At 40.8% G+C, this 20,150-nt stretch overlaps 1 protein-coding gene across 2 annotated transcripts in view; it reads left to right on the forward strand.

Annotated features, from left to right (window-relative positions):
* The window catches only part of sufu (suppressor of fused homolog (Drosophila)), a 110,272-nt gene that overhangs the window by 14,803 nt on the left and 75,319 nt on the right, over positions 1-20,150 (forward strand). For both annotated transcript variants that reach the window (XM_043713060.2, XM_043713061.2), the window contains exon 3: positions 17,612-17,748. In XM_043713060.2, the coding sequence (XP_043568995.2) occupies positions 17,612-17,748 (137 nt within the window). The remainder of the gene's footprint in view (positions 1-17,611; positions 17,749-20,150) is intronic.

Consider the following 20,150-nt stretch of genomic DNA (forward strand, 5'->3'; position numbering starts at 1 on the left):
TCCGGTAAGCAGTCACAACCCTTAAATTAGATAATTTAAACTTGGTCTATGATCAAGGACAGGAGGGTGTGATTTTAAGTGAGGCAGGTATGAGGTCACAAGGGACAGCTGTCAAGAAACCTCAGTATCTTCAGTTGACCAAAGGTGAAGACAACTATGAGACCTATGAGAATAACAGGGGGACTGTAGGGAGCATGACCTGAACATGTGGTAAAGGAAGGCATTCAAGTGAGGGAAGGAAACAGGAACATAGATTTAGGGGACAGTACAATTAGGGGGATAGATACTGTTCTTTGTAGGAATGAACACACCCTGAAGGCAGTGTTGCCCGTCTGCTGTCATGGGTTGGAGACAAACCTGGAGTGGGTGGAGAAAGATCCAGTTGTTATCATCCACATTGGTACTAACAATATTGATAGAACTATAAAGGAGGTTCTGCTGAAAATTTTCAAATAATTGTTAAAGTAAAATGCAGAACTTCAAACTAATCCCAGGATTACTACCTGAGCCATGGGCATATTGGATATGAATAAATAAAGTAAGTAAAGTATTGGAGGAAAGGGTCTCAATTGATGGGGCACTTTCACATATTGGGATAAAAGAAAGCTGTTTTGATTGGACAGGTTAACTTGAACCATGCAGGGACAGTGTTCTGGTGAGCCAAATATTTAGGGTTGTCAAGAGGACTTTAGACTAACAAGGGAGTGAGGGTTTGGGAGGGGGGAATGTAGGCTTATAAAGCAAAACAACATAATGGCATTACAGGGAAACTATTTTGACGGTGATACTCAGAGGGAGACCGGAAAGGACAGCGTATTCAAACACTAAGAAGCAGGAGGAAAGGGAAAAAAGAGGAGCAAAAGATTAAAAAAAGGCAAAATTGATAGCTCTTTACACAAATGCACATAGTATTTGGAACAAAATAAAGAAATTAATGGAACATGTACAGGTTAGTGGGAATGATTTTAAACCTGCTACAGTGACATGGTTACAAGGATATCAAAGCTAGGAACAAAATATTCTGGCTTTTTAAAAGGACAGACTGGGTGGGGTGATGAGAAAGCTTTGTTATTACAGGATAGAATAAGTATGACAGCATAAAGTGATCTTGGATTGGTTAATGTGAAATCCATATGAGTGGAAGTCAGGAATAACCAGAGAAGAACTACTGGTGGGTGTCGTCTATAGGCCCTTAGGAAAGAAATAATCAGGAGATGATGAGGACATGTAAAAATGGCATTAATCATTGGGAAAATAAAGTTGGCAAAGGTAGACATCAGAAAGCTTTCGTGGAGTATATTAAAAATACTTTCCTGGAACAATGTTATGGATCCAACCAGGGATCAGCTTATTTTGGATCTGATAATGAGACAGATTTAATAAATCATTTCCGAGTAAAAGATCATCTTTTAGGGATCAGTGACCATGAAATTGGTGGAATATAGCATTTAAGTTGAGAGTGAGAATCTTAGATCAGGTATAACTGAGCTAAATTTTAAATAAGCATTATTAATAGGGATGACAGCAGACTTGCTTGGTGTGGACTGTAGAAGGAGTTCAGAAAAGTTCAGTTCAGGAACAACGCAGACTTTTAAGAATATACTTCATTACTCAGAAAAGATGTATCCCAATGAGGAATGAGGATTCTAGGAAGGAAAGAATCAATGACGATTAACCAAGGAAGCTAAAGATGGTATCAAACTGAAGCAAAAATATAGAATGTGGCAACGATTACTGATAAACTTGTAAAAGTCAACAAAAGATGATTGAAAAGTGATTAAAATTGACAAAATAAATTGAAGGCAAACTAGCAAGTAAACTAAAAATGGAAAATAAGAGCTTCTTTAAATGTATAGAAAGGAATTAGTGCCAAAATAAACATATGCCCCTTAGAGGTTGAGGCTGGTGAACTAATAATAAAGAATCAGGAATTGAAAGAGGATTTGAAAAAACACTTTGTATGAGTCTTCACAGTAGAGGACATTACTAACATTCCAAAAATACTAAATAATCAATAGGACCAACAGAAGGTAGGATGGGGGAGGGTGTGGAGAATAAACACGATGATAGTCACTAGAGAAAGAGAACTTAGGAAATTAGCGGGACTCAAGGCTGGTAAGTCCCCTGGACCTGATATGTTGCATCTTCAGATTTCAAATGAAGTAACTACAGAGATAATGAAGGAATGCACTGGCAGTAATCTTTCAAGGATCTTTAGTTTTTGGGAAAAGTCCCAGTGCTTTGCAAAACTGCCAAAGTGATGCCCTTTCTCAAAAAGGAAGAGAAACACAGCAGATAACTATAACACAATTAGCTTAACATCTGTCATTGGTAAAATGCAAGAGTCTATTGTAAAGGATTAATAATGGAGCATTTAGAAATATATACTATAAGCAAGTAGAGTTGTGAAGGGAGCCAGTGGATGTAATATATTTGGATTTCCAAAAGATGTTCAATAAGGTACTGTATGTCAGGCTACTTTATAAGATAATAGCCGATTGTGTTGAGAGTAATACATTAGCATGGATAGAAGATTGGTAAGTTCCATCACAGAACACACCAGATGGCCTCCTGCTTTAGAGACCGCAATTTCCCATCCCACGTGGTTAAAGATGCCCTCCAACGCATCTCGTCCATATCCTGCACCTCTGCCCTCAGACGCCATCCCTCCAACCGTAACAAGGACAGAACGCCCCTGGTGCTCACCATCCACCCTACCAACCTTCGCATAAACCAAATCATCTGCCGACATTTCCGCCACCTCCAAACGGACTCCACCACCAGAGATATATTTCCCTCCCCACTCCTTTCCGCCTTCCACAAAGACCGTTCCCTCCGTGACTACCTGGTCAGTTCCACGCCCCCCCCCACAACCCACCCTCCCGTCCTGGCACCTTCCCCTGCCACCGCAGGAATTGCAAAACCTGCGCCCCCACCTCCTCCCTCACCTCCATCCAAGGCCCTAAAGGAGCCTTCCACATCCAAAGTTTTACCTGCACATCCACAAATATCATTTATTGTATCCGTTGCTCATGATGCGGTCGTCTCTACATTGGGGAGACTGGACGCCTCCTAGCAGAGCGCTTTAGGGAACATCTCTGGGATACCCGCACCAATCAACCACACCGCCCTGTGGCCCAACATTTCAGCTCTCCCTCCCACTCTGCCGAGGACATGGAAGTCCTGGGCCTCCTTCACCGCCGCCGCTCCCTCACCACCTGACGCCTGGAGGAAGAACGCCTCATCTTCTGCCTCGGAACACTTCAACCCCAGGGCATCAATGTGGACTTCAACAGTTTCCTCATTTCCCCTTCCTCGACCTCACCCTTCCTCCACCTCACTGTCCTCATGACTTGTCCTACCTGCCTATCTTCTTTCCCAGCTATCACTCCACCCTCGTCCCTGACCTATTACCTTCATCCCCTCCCCCACTCATCTATTGTACTCTATGCTACTTTCTCCCCACCCCCACCCTCCTCTCATTTATCTCTCCACCCTTCAGGTACTCTGTCTGTATTCCTGATGAATGGCTTTTGCCCGAAATGTTGATTTTACTGCTCCTCGGTTGCTGTCTGAATTGCTGTGCTTTTCCAGCACTAATCCAGAATCTGGTTTCCAGCATCTGCAGTCATTGTTTTTACCTGATAGAAGAAGAAGAAGAATTGGGCTTAGCGGGGCTTTTTAATTAACCAGTGGAGTGCCATAGAGACCAGTGCTGGGGTCACAATTATTTATGATATATAATAATGAGGAAGATTAATGTGCTATCGCCAAGATTGCGGATGGTACAAGATTAGGTGGGAAGGTAAGGAATTAGAATGACATCAGGTCTGTAGAGGGATATAGACAGGTTAAGTGAGTGGGCAGAAACTTAGCAGGTGGAATATAATATGGGAAAATGGGATGTTTTGTGCTTTGACTAGAAGAGCTGAATATCATTTATTCTGCAGAATTTCTGCAGAAAGCATGGACGGATTTGGTGGTCCTCGAGCATAAATCCCAGAAAGCTTGCATCCATGTTCAATGGGCAATAGGCAAAGCAAATGGACTATTTTTATTTCAAAGGGAGTGGAATGTAAAAATAGGAAAGTCTAGCTAAAAATATATAAGGCAGTAGTCAAACCACAGTTGAAATACTGAGAACAGTTTTGGTCCCCTTACCTAAGGAAACACATACTGGCATTGGAGGCAGTCCAGAGCAGATTCACAGTACAAACAGATCTTTCTTATGAAGATAGTTGAATAGGTTAGGTTTGTATTCATTGGAGTTTTGAGAGAGGAGCGGTGCTCTTATTGAAATATAAAATATTTTGGGGGCTTGATGAGGTAGATGCTCAGAGCCTATTTCCCCAGAGTTTAGGACCAGAAAACATAATTTCAGAATAAGGGTTCACCCATTTAAAATAGAAAATATGAAGAGTTTCTTTGGGGGTAATAAATCCCTGGAATTCTTTACCGCAGGATGCTGCAGAGGCTGAGATGGACAAGTTTTTAACTACTAAGGAAATGAAAGGATATGTGGATAAAGCAGAAATGTGATGTTGATAATCAGATCTCATTGAATGATAGAACAGGGTTAAAGGCCTACTGCTGTTCTTATTTTGTGTATCTGCTCCTGTATCTTATGATCTAACCATTTCTTCAGGTATTAGATTCTCTGGTTGAACTAAATTTACAATTGAAGCAAAGATGTATTCAAATCTGGATTGAGATGCTGCTTGTGGATGAAATTAGTTTTTAAAAAATGGTTTTATGTTCTATTTGTCATTCATTGAATTGAAGTAATCTGTTGTGCCTTTGTATACACTTGAGATATAATTTTTAAAATCTTCTTATGGGATGAGTGCAAAACTGGCAAGACCAGCTTTTGTTGCCCATCCATAATTGCCCTTGTAACTGAGGGGCTTGTGGAGCCATTTCAGAGGGCATTAAGGGTCAGCCACATTGCTGTGGGTCTGAACTAAAATCTAGGCCCAACCAGGCAATAATGGTAGAATTCCTTCCCTAAAGGGAAGCAGATTTTTACAACCATTATGCTCCTCTTTACTGATGTTAGTTTTCAATTCTGGAATTTGTTAATTGTATTAAATTACAGAGGTGGGGTTCAAAACCATGTTTCCAGATCTTTAATCTGAGCATCTGGATTACTCAGCAAATGACATTATTACTATGCCACCATCTCCCCATTTGTCTTTGTATCTCCTGACATTTAGATTTAGATTAGATTAGATTTTAGATTAGATTACAGTGTGGAAACAGGCCCTTCGGCCCAACAAGTCCACACCGACCCGCCAAAGCGAAACCCACCCATACCCCTACATTTACCCCTTACCTAACACTACAGGCAATTTAGTATGGCCAATTCAGCTGACCCTGCACATCTTTGGATGGTGGGAGGAAACCGGAGCACCCGGAGGAAACCCACGCAGACACGGGGAGAACGTGCAAACTCCACACAGTCAGTCGCCTGAGGCGGGAATTGAACCCGGGTCTCTGGCGCTGTGAGGCAGCAGTGCTAACCACTGTGCCACCGTGCCGCCCACCAAAACATCTTCAATATTTTGTTTGTGATCCATATAACTGCTGTGAAACAAATTAATTTCTGGTGCAGATTATTCTGAATTTATTTTTAAATATGCTGATTTTCCTAGTATAAAGGCACATCATATTTTAACCAGCAGTGGATCTTCCCTCAGGCTGATGTTTGGTCTGTTTCTAGATTTTAGTCACTTGCTCACAGCATTTCTGATTAAATACACATGTTCAAAAATTTCGTACTTCGATGAAAGGAAGGACTTGTGTTTAGGGAAGTAAACATAACGAATAGATTATGACATTGCAACATTTTTGAACTTTTAAAATGAAGGAAACAGCCAAAATATTCATGTCTAATTTTATTGCATATTCATGTCTTTTGTGTATTTTTGGAGTTAAGCCATTTTCTGTATATCTATAGTACAGTTGTGGTTATTGAAAATAATAATTGTTGTATAAAGGTCTGAAATGATTATTACTTGATTGAATGTAGTAAGCATCGCCCATTGTGATTATGTAAAGAAGGAGCTTGCAGGAGACAGACCTGGGGCTAGTGTGCTCTAAGACATCTCTATGGTAATCTGGGTTATAGTCATATAAACTGGAAATTGTTGCAGTTAATGCAATAAACCTCACATTATGTATTCAGCAAGAGTCTTCTAGTTAAACCGGAAAGTTGGCTATCCTCATCAGAGCTAGATCACTTCAAACAATAATTAGTAATTAGTAATTTAGTAATTGGAGGAGGAGCAACAATAGGTGACTATTTTTTTTAATGAACTATCCTTCCAAATCCATGAAAGATCCTAATTTAGAACATAGATTTTGCAAGATCATAGTTACATTGTGCTTCTTGTTAAAACAGTGGGGTATTGCTTGGGTTGCCATCTCATTTGCAAAATGGCTAAGACTTAATTGTATCTAAAACTAGCCTAATTCTGTTGTCCACACTCTGTTTTTGAGAATTACACGTTGTCTGACTTTATATCGATTACACCTTAAGTCACCTCGGGATAGCAAATTGAAAGAAATTCTGGGATTTGCATATTAATCAATTAAAGCTAATAAACACATAAGCATACCATAAACATACCCTTGGCAAAGGCAAATACAGTAAATCAGATTTTCTCACATGCAATCACCAGTCCAGGAGAAAAGAACACTGAAAGAAACAATCTAACAGCAGAGAAAGAACTCAAACTTTTAACTGCAGCGAGAGAGACCTGCATCTAGCAGCTTCAACTCTTTAAAAAAAATTCCTCAAACTTCCAATGAAAGCGAAACAAAAACCCTGAGTCTGTGAGAGCCTGACTCCACTCAATCATTAATTTAAAATAACTCTGTGCTTAAAACTCTTTAACTACTGCTTTTGAAGTAGGCATTCCAGCATCACTGACAAAATCTCTCTACAATAGAAACAGCACAGAATAAATTTCTCAAAGGCACAGTACTGTTACAGGTGGGATGATCTTTAGGAAGTTAGTGCAGACTTAATGGGCCAAATAGCACCTGTCTGCTCTGTAGGGATTCTATGATTCATTTGAGGAGCAATTGAGGAGTCTGGGTCTGTACTTGGAATTTAGAAGGATGAGGTTGGGGTGGAAGGGGATATCCGGTTGAAGCTTAGAGTATACTGAAAGGTTTGGATAGAGTTAGCGTGGATAAGATGTTTCCACAAGTAGCAGAAATTGACCCAATGGCACAGCTTCAAGATGAAGGGACCCTTTAGAACTGAGATGAGGAGGAATTTCTTCAACCAGAAGGTGGTTAATCTGTAGAACTCATTCCTGAAGAGAGCTGTGGAGGCCAAGTCATTGAGTGTATGTAAGACAGAGATACACGGATCCTTGATTAGTAAGGATAAGGTAGAAGGTAGAAGAATAAGGTTGAGAAAGCTATCAGCCATGATCAAATGGCAGACTTGATGAGCCGAATAGCCTAATTCTGCTCCTATATCTTATGGTCTTATATTTCATTGTTGATTGACTAACAGTTCATAGCATTCAAGAGGGAATCCTCTGACCCAGTACCCTTGATCATGGGGAGATCTGATATTGGTCATTTAATATGATAGGCACTCCTCAATGGAGACAATATGGTGTTCTCGATGGCAGGAGAGCTCCGGTCACGTGGACTAAATTGATGTGGGATAGGAAACTGGCTGCAGAGTTCTGAATGAGGATTGAAGTTTTGTTACATATGAGGTGTTGGCATTTTTTTGGACCGTTCATTTACTTCGACTAAAAGTACATTCCTTGTGACATAGGAATATTTTCTTGTTTTATGTGCATGTTATCCATCCCACAACCTGGGATAGAGTCATATAGATTAGATTAGATTAGATTAGATTAGATTAGATTAGATTACTTACAGTGTGGAAACAGGCCCTTCGGCCTAACAAGTCCACACCAACCTTCCAAAGAGCAACCCATCCAGACCCATTCCCCTACATTTGCCCGTTCACCTAACACTACGGGCAGTTTAGCATGGCCAATCCACCAAACCTGCACATCTTTGGATTGTGGGAGGAAACCTACGCAGACACTGGGAAATATGCAAACTCCACACAGACAGTTGCCTGAGGTGGGAATTGAACCCGGGTCTCTGGTGCTGTTTAAGCAGCAGTGCTAACCACTGTGCCACCTGTGCGGAGCAGACATCCCAATCTGACCTAGTTCCATTTACCAGCATTTGGCCCATATCCCTTTAAACTCTTCCTATTCATTTACCCATCCAGATGCCTCTTAAATGTTATAATTGTACAAGCCCTCAGCACTTCCTATGGCAGCTTGTTTCATAAGTGCACCACCCTCTGCTTGAAGAAGTTACTCCTCAGATCCTTTTTAAATCTTTCACTCTTATCTTAAACCTATGCACTGTAATTTTGGCCTACTCCACTCTAGAAAAAAAGACCTTGGCTATTTAATCCATCCATGCCTCCCCTGATTTTATAAGGTCACCCCAATAGCCTCCGATGCTCTTGGGGGAAAAAAACCCAGCCTGTTCAGCCTCTTCCCTATAACTTAAACGCTCCAGTCCTGGCAACATCCTTGTAAACTTTTTCTGCACCCACTTAAGTTAGCAACAATCTTCCTATAGAAGGGTAACCACAATTAGAGTCATAGAGATGTGCATAATGGAAACAGACCCTTCGGTCCAACCCATCCACGCTGACCAGACATCCCAACCCAATCTAGTCCCACCTGCCAGCACCCGGCCCATATCCCTCCAAACCCTTCCTATTCATAAGCCTGTCCAAATGCCTCTTAAATGTTGCAATTGCACCACATCCTCTGGCAGCTCATTCCATACACGTACCACCCTCTGCGTGAAAATGTTGCACCTTTTATATCTTTCCCCTCTCACCCTAAACCTATGCCCTCTAGTTCTGGATTCCCCAACCCCAGGGAAAAGACTTTGTCTATTTATCCCATCCAAGCCCCTCATAATTTTGTAAACATCTATAAGGTCACCCCTCAGCCTCCGACACTCCAGGGAAAACAGCCCCAGCCTGTTCAGCCTCTCCCTGTAGCTCAGATCCTCCAACCCTGGCAACATCCTTGTAAATCTTTTCTGAACCCTTTCAAGCTTCACAACATCTTTCCGATAGGAAGGAGACCAGAATTGCACGCAATATTCCAACAGTGGCTTAACCAATGTCCTGTACAACCACAACATGATCTTCCAACCCCTGTACTCAATACTCTGACCAATAAAGGAAAGCATTCCAAACGCCGCCTTCACTATCCTATTCTACCTGCGATTCCACTTTCAAGGAGCTATGAACCTGCACTCCAAGGTTCAGCAACATTCCCTAGGACCTTACCATTAAGTGTATAAGTCCTGCTAAGATTTGCTTTCCCAAAATGCAGCACCTCTCATTTATCTGAATTAAACTCCATCTGCCACTTCTCAGCCCATTGGCCCATCTGGTCCAGATCCTGTTGTAATCTGAGGTAACCCTCTTCGCTGTCCACTACACCTCCAATTCTAAAAGTGGCCTCACCAATGTCCTGTAATGTGGTGTCCCAACTCCTACACTCATGTTCTGACCAATGAAGGCAAATGTCTTCATTGGCTTCCTGTAACTCTACTTTCGAGGAACTATGCACCCGCATCACCTGAGGTTTCTTTGTTTGGCAACACTCTTCAGGGCCCTATCATTAACTGTATAAATCCTGACCTGGTTTGCCTACCAAAATGCAAAACCTGACATTTATCTAAATTAAAATCTGCCCCCCCTCGGCCCAGTTGATCAAAACCCCATTGTACTCTCAGGTAATCTTCACACCCCACTACACCTCCTATTTTGGTGTCAGTCTGCAAACTTACTAACCATAACCATAGCTATATTCACATCCAAATCATTGATATAAATGATGAAAAGCACTGGTCCTGAGGCACACTGCTGGTCACAGACCTCCAATCTGAAAAGCCACCTTCTGTCTCCTACCTTCAAACTAATTTTGTATCCAGTGGCTAGCTCTCCTGGATCCCACGTGATCTAACCTTAGTAACCAATCTATCATATGGAACCGTGTTGACTGCTTAGCTGAAGTTCATATAGATGTTTACCATTCTGTCTTCATTTTCTTCTGTCATCTCTTCAAAAAATTCAATTAAATTAGTGAGTTCCCTAGCTTTCATGCCCTTCACAGTAAATCCTGATGCAAAATATTCATTTAGTGTTTCATCCACCTTCTGTGCCTCCACTCATAGATGGCTACTTTGATCTTTAAGGGGTCCTATTCTCTCTGTAGTTACTCTACTGCCCATAATATACTTAGAGAATCTGTTCGACTAAGCATTTCTGCTAAATGTGTCTTCAAATATGCCTTCCAATCAGCAGATTGTCTATATACAGCACACAATTGGGTAATCCTGAAATGACCTTAATGTTTCATCTTGAAATTTGGCACTTGGATTCTTTTTCGTAAATGGCATGACTTTAAAATGGTAAAAGTAAGCGAAAGTGAGGATTGCAGATGCTGGAGTCCGGATTAGAGTGGTGTTGGGAAAGCACAGCAGGTCAGGCAGCATCAAAGGAGCAGGAAAATTGACATTTCGGGCAAAAGCCCTTCATCAGGACTGAGGCTGGGAGCCTCGGGGGTGGAGAGAGAGATGGGAGGGGGTGTGGCTGGGGTGAAGAAGGTAGCTGAGAATGCGATAGGTGGATGGAGGTGGGGTGAAGGTGATAGGTCAGAGAGGAGGGTGGAGCAGATAGTTGGGAAGGAGGATTGACAGATGGGACAGGTCACGAGGACAATGCTGAGCTGAAAGGTTGGAACTGGGGTCAGGTGGGGTGGGGGTGGGGGGGAGGGGAAATGAGGAAACTGGTCAAGTCCACATTGATGCCATGGGGCTGAAGGGTCCCGAGGCGGAAGATGAGGTGTTCTTCCTCCAGGTGTCGGGTGGTAAGGGAGCGGCGATGGAGGTGGCCCAGGACCTGCATGTCCTTGGTAGAGTGGGAGGGAGAGTTGAAATGCTTGGCCACAGGGCGGTGGGGTTGATTGGTGCGGGTGTCATGGAGATGTTCTCTGAAGTGCTGTGCGAGTAGGCATCCAGTCCCTTACTCCAGTTCCAACCTTCCAGCTCAGCACCATCCTCATCACCTCTCCCATCTATCAATCATCCTTCCCACCTATCCGCATCACCCTCTCCGACCTATCACCTTCACCCCACCTCCATCCACCTATTGCATTCTAATCTACCCACCCCCCCATTTATCTCTCCACACCCTCCTCCCATTTATCTCTCCAACCCCAAGGCTCCCAGCCTCAATCCTGATGAAGGGCTTTTGCCCAGAACGTTGATTTTCCTGTTCCTCAGATGCTACCTGACCTGCTGTGCTTTTCCAGCATCACTCTGATCTTGACTTAAAAATGATCAAGTCCATTCAGTGTCATGAAAGCCGAAATTTCTTTTGCTCTTTCAGATAAGGGTACGTGCCAGTATCCTCTGAGTAAACCAGGATTAGAAATATAAATTGATTGTCCCACCTCCTCAATGCCGTCTTTCAAAACTGACATAAGGTACGAATTGGATTTTGTAACTGACGTTTTGGTAGCCCATAAACAGTCATTGGATAGCCATCTGGTTTTCGTACCATCACTATGGGTGAGCTCCATTTACTGCAACTCACTTTGATGGAATGTTCCCTTTCTGTCTTGCAACCCCCAGCTGGTTAAATGTAAGTTTCAGTATTTGGTGATACTGAGGAAAGAGAAATTGCGGTTAGCTGTGTTTTGTGTTTGGTTCCTTGATACCTGATATACAAAAATATACACATGCTAATTAATAATTCCTCAACAGTGCTTACTCAACAAGACTGAGGTGATTACTACAACATTCAGTTAGCTTCTTTCTGGAAATGTGTCAAAAGAATGGTTTAATTTATTATGGATAGCTGTTAAAGCTTAAATGTTTACATTTGTAAGAGAGTTGTCATTTAGATATTACTGTAAATGCTACTTTTATGATGCAAAGATTGACTCAAGTATAAACATTGAGGTTAACTTGTGAGCTTATCAAACATAAACAGAAAAAGTAATTATAGTACCACTATTTATTCAGCTTCTCTATTTTTAAAATGATATAATTTTTAATTAAATGAAAAACTAATTTTGTGAAAGATAGTTTAAAATCTATGAGAAGGAATACTACTTCAGTGTGCCTGACTGGCACTATCTTGGAGTTCAATATATACTGCAAATGCTGTCAAAGTGCATTCGAAATTAAGCCCACCTTTTGAGCGTATGGCGATTATATCAATTTAACAGAGGTGCAGATTAGATTAGATTAGATTACTTACAGTGTGGAAACAGGCCCTTCGGCCCAACAAGTCCACACCGCCCCGCCGAAGCGCGACCCACCCATACCCTTACATTTACCCCTTACCTAACACTACGGGCAATTTAGCATGGCCAATTCACCTAACCTGCACATCTTTTGGACTGTGGGAGGAAACCGGAGCACCCGGAGGAAACCCACGCAGACACGGGGAGAACGTGCAAACTCCACACAGTCAGTCGCCTGAGGCGGGAATTGAACCCGGGTCTCTGACGCTGTGAGGCAGCAGTGCTAACCACTGTGCCATCGTGCCGCCCGGCAGGTCGTAAAGCTCTCAATAAAGCATTAAAAATACAAATGATGGTTAGGTTTAATCATGTAATTGTGAAATATGCAATTTAAAAATGTTTCTGCACTTAACGTTTTATACTAGAATTTTTAGAACTAAAAGTGTAGCGATTGGATGGGGGAAGGTAGGTGATAGATTAGGGATGCGTTTTGAGCTACTTCTTGGAGCCTTATAACCCCAGCTGTGACTGAATATACTTGTGTATGGTGGAGAACTGTTGCACTTTTAACACTAAAAAGAAACCTGTTACATTGTTACTATATGCTTCATTTGCTTTGCCATATTTAAAATAACGTGAAGTGCATCTATGTATTGGATCATGTGTGCAACAAAAAAATTGATTTTTTAATTTTTTTTTAATTCTCTGGGATTGCTAAGTGTATTGAAGACATTGTATATGTTGACAGTTTGTGGCTTCTTTTCAGAATTTGTGGGTTGCTTAAATGTTGAAGTGTAACCCTGGTATTTTAAAAAGGTTTTTGGATTTGTGTTTTTGCCGCTCAGCTGAGTTCCTCAAGTTGTTGTTTAGCATATTTTGTATCTGATTCTTGGATTAAGAATGCGTAGTTATGACATTATAGACTTTGTAACAGACTAGAAGCACATTTTAAATATTGACACTATGGACCTTTAAAAAGTGGCTTGCAAATGTCACTTGACTTCTATTTTAGATTTAGCTACAATTGGAATCAGACAGAGTACTGATCAGAAGAGGTACATGAAATTTACTGACCTTATCCAAAGGTAAATAGAAACTCGTTAACATGACTTCTTTGGAGGTGTGAATGGCTCTTTATTATCTCCCCAGAAGAAAATAAAATCAACAGAAATTGGTAGAAAACCATGTCTGCCGTTAACAAGAATAATCACTTTATTCTGAGAGCAGCGAGAAGAAACAGGAACTCCAACCAGGATTAACTTTGCCTAATATAAAACATTGGAGTATGTGATGCTCATTTAACAAGTTGGCGCAGATAGGATAGGTTGAATGACCTCTTTTCTTTTAGTAATAATTGATTCTCTGATTCAAGTCTCCCCCATCAATGCCCCACCTCTTCTTTCCAGTCAGCTTCTCATAGACCTCAGCTTCTTGATATTTCAAAAATCTGCCTACTTCCTCTTTAAATATTTATGATCTAGCTTTCACGACTCTCTGGGATAAAGGATTCAGACATTCACTACCTTCGGAAAGAAAAATTTCACGCACGTCTCAGTTTGAATGAGTGCCCTGTTATTCTCCAACTGTGTTCTCTAATTTGAGATTCCCTTATTGGTGGAAACACTATCTCAACATTTACCCTGTCAAGCCCCCTCAGAATCTTGTACATTTCAATAAGATCATCCCTCATTCTTATAAATTCTCATGACATAATGCCTAACATAAGACCTTAAGAAATAGGAACGAGAGTAAGCCATTTGGCCCCTTAAGTCTGCTCAGCCATTCAATAGGATCATGGCTGATCGGGCAATCTTTACATCCACTTACCTGCCCTTTTTCAATAACCCTTGACTCCCCTGATGATCAAGAATCAATCTATTTCAACCTTAAATATACGCAAGGATTCTGCCTCCATAGCTGTCTGTGGCAAAAGTTCCAAAGAATCTCAACCCTTTGAGAGAAGAAATCTCAGTCTTAAATTAGCAACCTTTGTTCTGAGACTATACCCTCTGGTCCTAGACTCTCCTGTGAGGGGAAATATCCTCTCAACATTTACCCTACCAAGCCCCTTAAGAATTCTATATGTTTCAACGAAGTTAGCTTTTGTTCTTCTAAATTCCGGTGAGTAGAGCCCTAGCATGTTTAGATGTCACTCAGGATAATTCCTCCATACTAAGGATCATCCTGCTGGATCCTAGCAATAATTTTATGTGGTAACTCATTGAATAACTTTGGGAAATGCAAATGCATTACATCTACCTGTTCTCCTTTATCAACTTTTCTTGTTGTGCTCTTAAAGAACTATGCACATTTGTGAAACATGATTTACCTTTTACAAAGCAATGTTTAATATGATTGCATTAATTAGAATTCCTTCGGCCCAGCAAGTCCACACTGACCCTCCAAAGAGTAAGCCATCCAGACCCATTCCTCTACCTTATATTTGCCCCTGACTAATGCACCTAATCTACACATCCTTGAACATGGCTAAATCACCTAACCTGCACATCTTTTGGATTGTGGGAGGAAACCCACACAGACACTGGGAGAATGTGCAAACTCCACACACGAGGTCGCCCGAGGCTGGAATTGAACCCGGATCCCTGGCACTGTGAGGCAACAGAGCTAACCACTGAGCCACTATGCCGCCCCAAGCTTTAAGCTTTTCTAAATGCTCTATTTCCTCAATAATGGATTTTAGCATTTTCACAGCCATTGATGTTAGGCTCACTGGTTTATAGTTTACTGCTTTTTTTTCTCTCTCTCCTTTCTTTAATAGGCTGTCACATTAACAGTTTTCTAAACTACTGGAAGCCACCTGAAATCTAGTTAAATTTGGAATATTTCGATCAATGGCTGTACTATTTCTTCAGCCACTTCCTTTAGAAACCTTTATAGTCCCATGAGTTTCTCAAATGTTTTGTTCCTCGTGATAGAGTGTATGAGACCCTCCCTCCCATTGGCATCTTGCTTATCTGATCCTTTGGATGTTTAAAATGTCTTCCATAGTGAAGATTATTGCAAAATGTAGGTTTAGATCTTCCATTTCTCTGCTGCTCATTAGTAATTCCTCAGTTACATCCTCCAAAGAGCCAACATTCACTTTAGCTGCTGTCTTTCTTTTCATATTCCCATAGAAGCTCTTGCTGTTTGTTTTTATACTTGTTGCTAATTTACCTTCATAATCAAGTTCTTCCTTTTTTATTAGCATTTTAGCCATCTGTTTTTGGTTCTTAAATATTCCCAACCCTCTGGCCTGCTGCTGATTTTTGCTGCTTTGTGTACTGTAGTTTTTGATTGGATACTGTCCTTGACAGCCTTGCAGACCATAGGTGATTCATTCTTCTCATTGATTCCTTCTTTTTGACTGGAATATTGGTGCAAGTGTCCCATGAATCAGAAATCCTTTCTCTAATCTTTGAGCCATGCATTTACCTCTCTAATCTTATTTACTGTAAATGCCAATTTATACATGGCTTAGTTAGTAACCTGAGATTATTATCTTTGTAGTTTTGCTTTTAAATTTAGCGTTGATATGCTTGTAATTCCTTACTGCAGCCTCTTTCTTAGTCCTACGATGTCATTGGTGGATCCTTCCTCTCCCAGTCCAAGTTCCCCACCAGTCCTGAAGAGATGTCTTGAACCTACCTTTGCACTAGGTAGGCAATGCAGCCTTCTCGACTCTCTGTCCTTGCTGCAGAGAACAGAGTTTTCTCTCCTTTATTATTTACTACATTTCTCTTTTCTTCCCTAACTTGAATGGAGCTCTGTACCATAGTACATTGGTCAGTTTGCTCATCTTCCCTGCATTCTTTGCCATGCCCACACTGGGAACAAAAACCTCATACTCATTGGACAAGGGAATGGAATGAGACTCTTCCAAAGCTAAAATTTTCACTTGTAGTCACACCATCTTGTCTTAGAGTCATGGAGATTAACAGCATGAAAATAGACCCTTAGTCCGACTCATCTATGCTGACCAGATATCCTAAACTAATCTAGTCCCATTTACCAGCACTTAGCCCATATCCCTGTAAACCCTTCCTATTCATATACACATCACCCTTTGCATGGAAATGTTGCCCCTTAGGTTTCTTTTAAATTTTTATCCTCTCATCCTAAACCTATGCCCTCTAGTTCTGGACTGTCCCACCCCAGGAAAAAGGCCTTGTCTATTTACCTTATCCATTCCCCTCATGATTTTATAAACCTGATATAAGGTCACCCCTTCACCCTCTGATGCTCAAGGGAAAACAGCCCCAGTCTATTCAACCTCTCCCTATAGCTCAAACCCTTCAATTCTGGCAACAGCGTCGTAAATCTTTTCTGAACCCTTTCAAGTTTCACAACAACTTTCTGATAGGAGGGAGACCAGAATTGCACACAGTATTCCAAAAGTGGCCCTGACAATGGACAAAATTTGATACAGTTAATCTAAGGTGTGTAATGCATCAAGTTCAGATAGTGTAATGTATAATTTTCTTCAAGGCAGTACTGTGCTATGAAATAAAACTGGGTCTCACATGTCTTTATACTGGACACTGACAATAACACTGTTTGAATTTGGTAAATAATTTGAATAAATACTGTATACAGTGTAACTATGTCACAATAGCAAAAGTGTCTGAAGATTGTTTTGTTTTATCCATTTTAAATAAATTGTGGCATTTAAACTTTAACTATTTAGATTAGGTTTTGAATGGCTGTACAGTTTTGGAATTCATTATTGCTGGCAACACTGAATGGTTACAATAGCCATTGGAAGCTGGCAAAATGGATTTCACGAATTTCCACTTTAAGTGGTAGGTCCTGTGTCAGATCAGCATACCTTTTGTGATGGCAAGAAGAAATGTGCAGTATTTCTTCACTTTGTTATTTGTGCACTCTGTCAGGGAAGAAAATAATTGACAAATGTGCGTGATTGTGTAGGAATTTCTGCCATTTATCTTTACTGCTTGCTTTTACTGATATATGATTTTTAAAACAAATTCTGCATCTAAAATAATTTCACTGATGAATTGTTTTTCTTAAGATCCCCAAACCTCCTATATTACAAATGTCATCGTAAACTAATGGTTTCTGTAAATAGCAGTTTTCAGTATCTTTGTACTAAGTACAAGCAAAATTTGAATTGGGTAGCATGTTGTCTTTTTCACTTAAATGTTTTTTTAATATAACTTCAGGTGCATGCTCAGTAACAGTTTTGCCTTGTAACAGTTGTAATGATTAGATGGATAAAGAATTATTATGTTTCTTAAAGACTGTTGTATTTTGTTTAGATTTACAGGACTGGAAGGACCAAGTGGCTTTGGTTTTGAACTGACCTTCCGGCTAAGACGAGAAACTGGGGAAACAGCGCCACCAACCTGGCCAGCTGAGCTGATGCAAGGTCTGGCGAGATACGTATTCCAATCAGGTAAAGTTCATTTAGAGTTAATTTGTTGATTTGTGTAAATTGAGGTAATATTGTACCCAGATTTTGCTTCTGACAAAACAATGCATCTTCTACAGCTGATATTTCATTAAGAACTCAATGTAGTACTGAGAGTCAATTTTTAAAACATACTAAATTTTTGTTCTTTCTACTTTGAAGTGTCCAATTGAGCTACTTACTGGTGTGCCTAAACAGTAATTCCTCCTGCCTCTCATATAGTTGGGGACCCTCATGAAGGACTCCTTACTATCTAAGTCAAATGTGGTCTCTTGTGAACTTATTTTTATCCTGTAAAACTAAAGGAAAGGCAACGAGAAATGTTGTAACCTGACAAGTGACATTTCACATCAAAATGAGGACATCTAAGAAAAAAGGCAGATGAGGAAACATAAGAATTTGGAATTTTCAAGTAGTGGATATACTTAGACTGTGAAATGATTGCTCCTTTCAACAGATTTGATCGAGTGATGATTTAAGGCTCTCAGGATATATAAAGTAAAATATATTGTAACAAAACAAAAAGCAACATGGCCAGTCTAAACCAACTTTTCTCCCATAAATGAGGTCAATAAGTTTTTGGTACTGCATTGGTATGCTATTAACGGTTTAACATTTTACTAGCTTTTCTGATGGCTGATATGCTTCACATTCAACTTTTTGATGTTTTGTTTGCCTGATACAGTGTGCAATGCCATCTTTTGCTTCTCTGCAATCTACCAGAATACTTGAGTTCCTCATCAAATTTCATAATCATTTGCCCTTTCTCAAGTTCTTGCTGTTCTCTCACAGAGAAGCAGAAAGCCAAAATTAAGGGATAGAATTTTGGAAATGAGAAAGATCACAAATTTCAGTGCAAAGTTTGGTTTGTGGCAGTTTTACTAAGGCCTTCAATCACTTCTTAAACCCACATACATCTTAAGTGTTAAAGCAGCTCAAACACACTTGGCATCCTGTTAGAAAATTCAGCTTGCAAACAATTATTTCCATTTCTTTTATTTTAGTTTCTTAATCCCTTTGCTTCTTTAGGAAGTCATAAAACATTATTTTCATTCTTAGCCTGTGAACACCTATGTACAGGCCATCATTTATTGCCCATCCCTAATTAGCTGTCCTTTCTTTACTAGATAGTAGAGGTTACAAGGCTGGAAGCTGCTGCCAGAGACAGCTTGGTGATGCTTTCTGTAATGTGCAGGCCATCTCTAGAAGTTCCCATCATCATCACATGCCAATCAGCAGCCGACTTGATTCACTCCACGTGCAAATACCACACATGCTATGGATCACATTCTGGTAGTAGCACTGAAGACTTGTTCTTCAGAATCTGCAGCATGTCTAGCCAAGCTGTTCCATTATAGCTACAAAACTGGCATTTATTTGACGATGTGGAAAGTTGTCCGGGAATATCATGTACACAAAAAGCAAGACAAATCCAACCTGGCCAAGTATTGCCCTAACAGTCCACACTCGATCATCAGTAAAATGAAGGGTGTTGTCAACAAAATTGCTATCAAGCAGCACCTGCTTAGTAATAACATGTTCACTGATACCCAGTTTGGATTCTGCCAGGACCACTGATTTCTTGACTTCATTACAGCCTTTGTTCAAACGTGACTAATAAGGTGAAGTCCAGAGGTCAGGTGTGAGCAACTGCTGTTGGCAACAAGGCTATGTTTGACAGTATGGCATCAAGAAGCACTAGCAAAACTGAAGTCCACAGGAATTGGGGGGAATCTTTCTGTTGGTTGGATTCATATCAGGCACATAGATAAATGGTTGTAGTTGTCGGTGGTCAGTAATCTCAGCTCCAGGACATCTCTGCAGGAGTTTCTCGGGATAGTGCTCTAGGCCCAACCACCTTCAGCTGCTTCATCAATGACCTTCCCTCCATCATAAAATCAAAAGTGAGAATATTCAGCACTATTTGTAACTCCTCAGGTAGTGAAGCAGTCCATGTCCAATGCAGACAATATCCAGGCTTGGGCTGACAAATGGCAGATAAAACTTGTACCACCCATATGCCTGACAATGACCTGACAATTTAACAATTGCCCCTTCACATCCAGTAGAGTTTTCATCACCAAGGTCCCCACTGTCAAAATCCTGGGAGTTACCATTGACCAGAAATTAAACTGCACTGGCCATTCCTGTGCTATATATCTCTATGACGATAACTCTATCTACAGTGGCTACAAGAATAGATCAGAGGCCAGACCCATTTCCTGAGTCCTCAACATTTTTCCACATTTACAAGGCACAGGGTAGGATTATAATGGAATGCACCCCAATTGTATGGATGTATGCAGCATCAACAACACTCAAGCTTGACACCATCCAGGATAAAACAGCCCCCTTGATTGGCACACGCTCTCCACTTTTGATACTTA

Source organism: Chiloscyllium plagiosum, unplaced genomic scaffold (genome assembly GCF_037043375.1).
Source record: "Chiloscyllium plagiosum isolate Xiang-an unplaced genomic scaffold, Cpla_swu_hap1 HiC_scaffold_22, whole genome shotgun sequence".
Lineage (NCBI taxonomy): Eukaryota > Metazoa > Chordata > Chondrichthyes > Orectolobiformes > Hemiscylliidae > Chiloscyllium > Chiloscyllium plagiosum.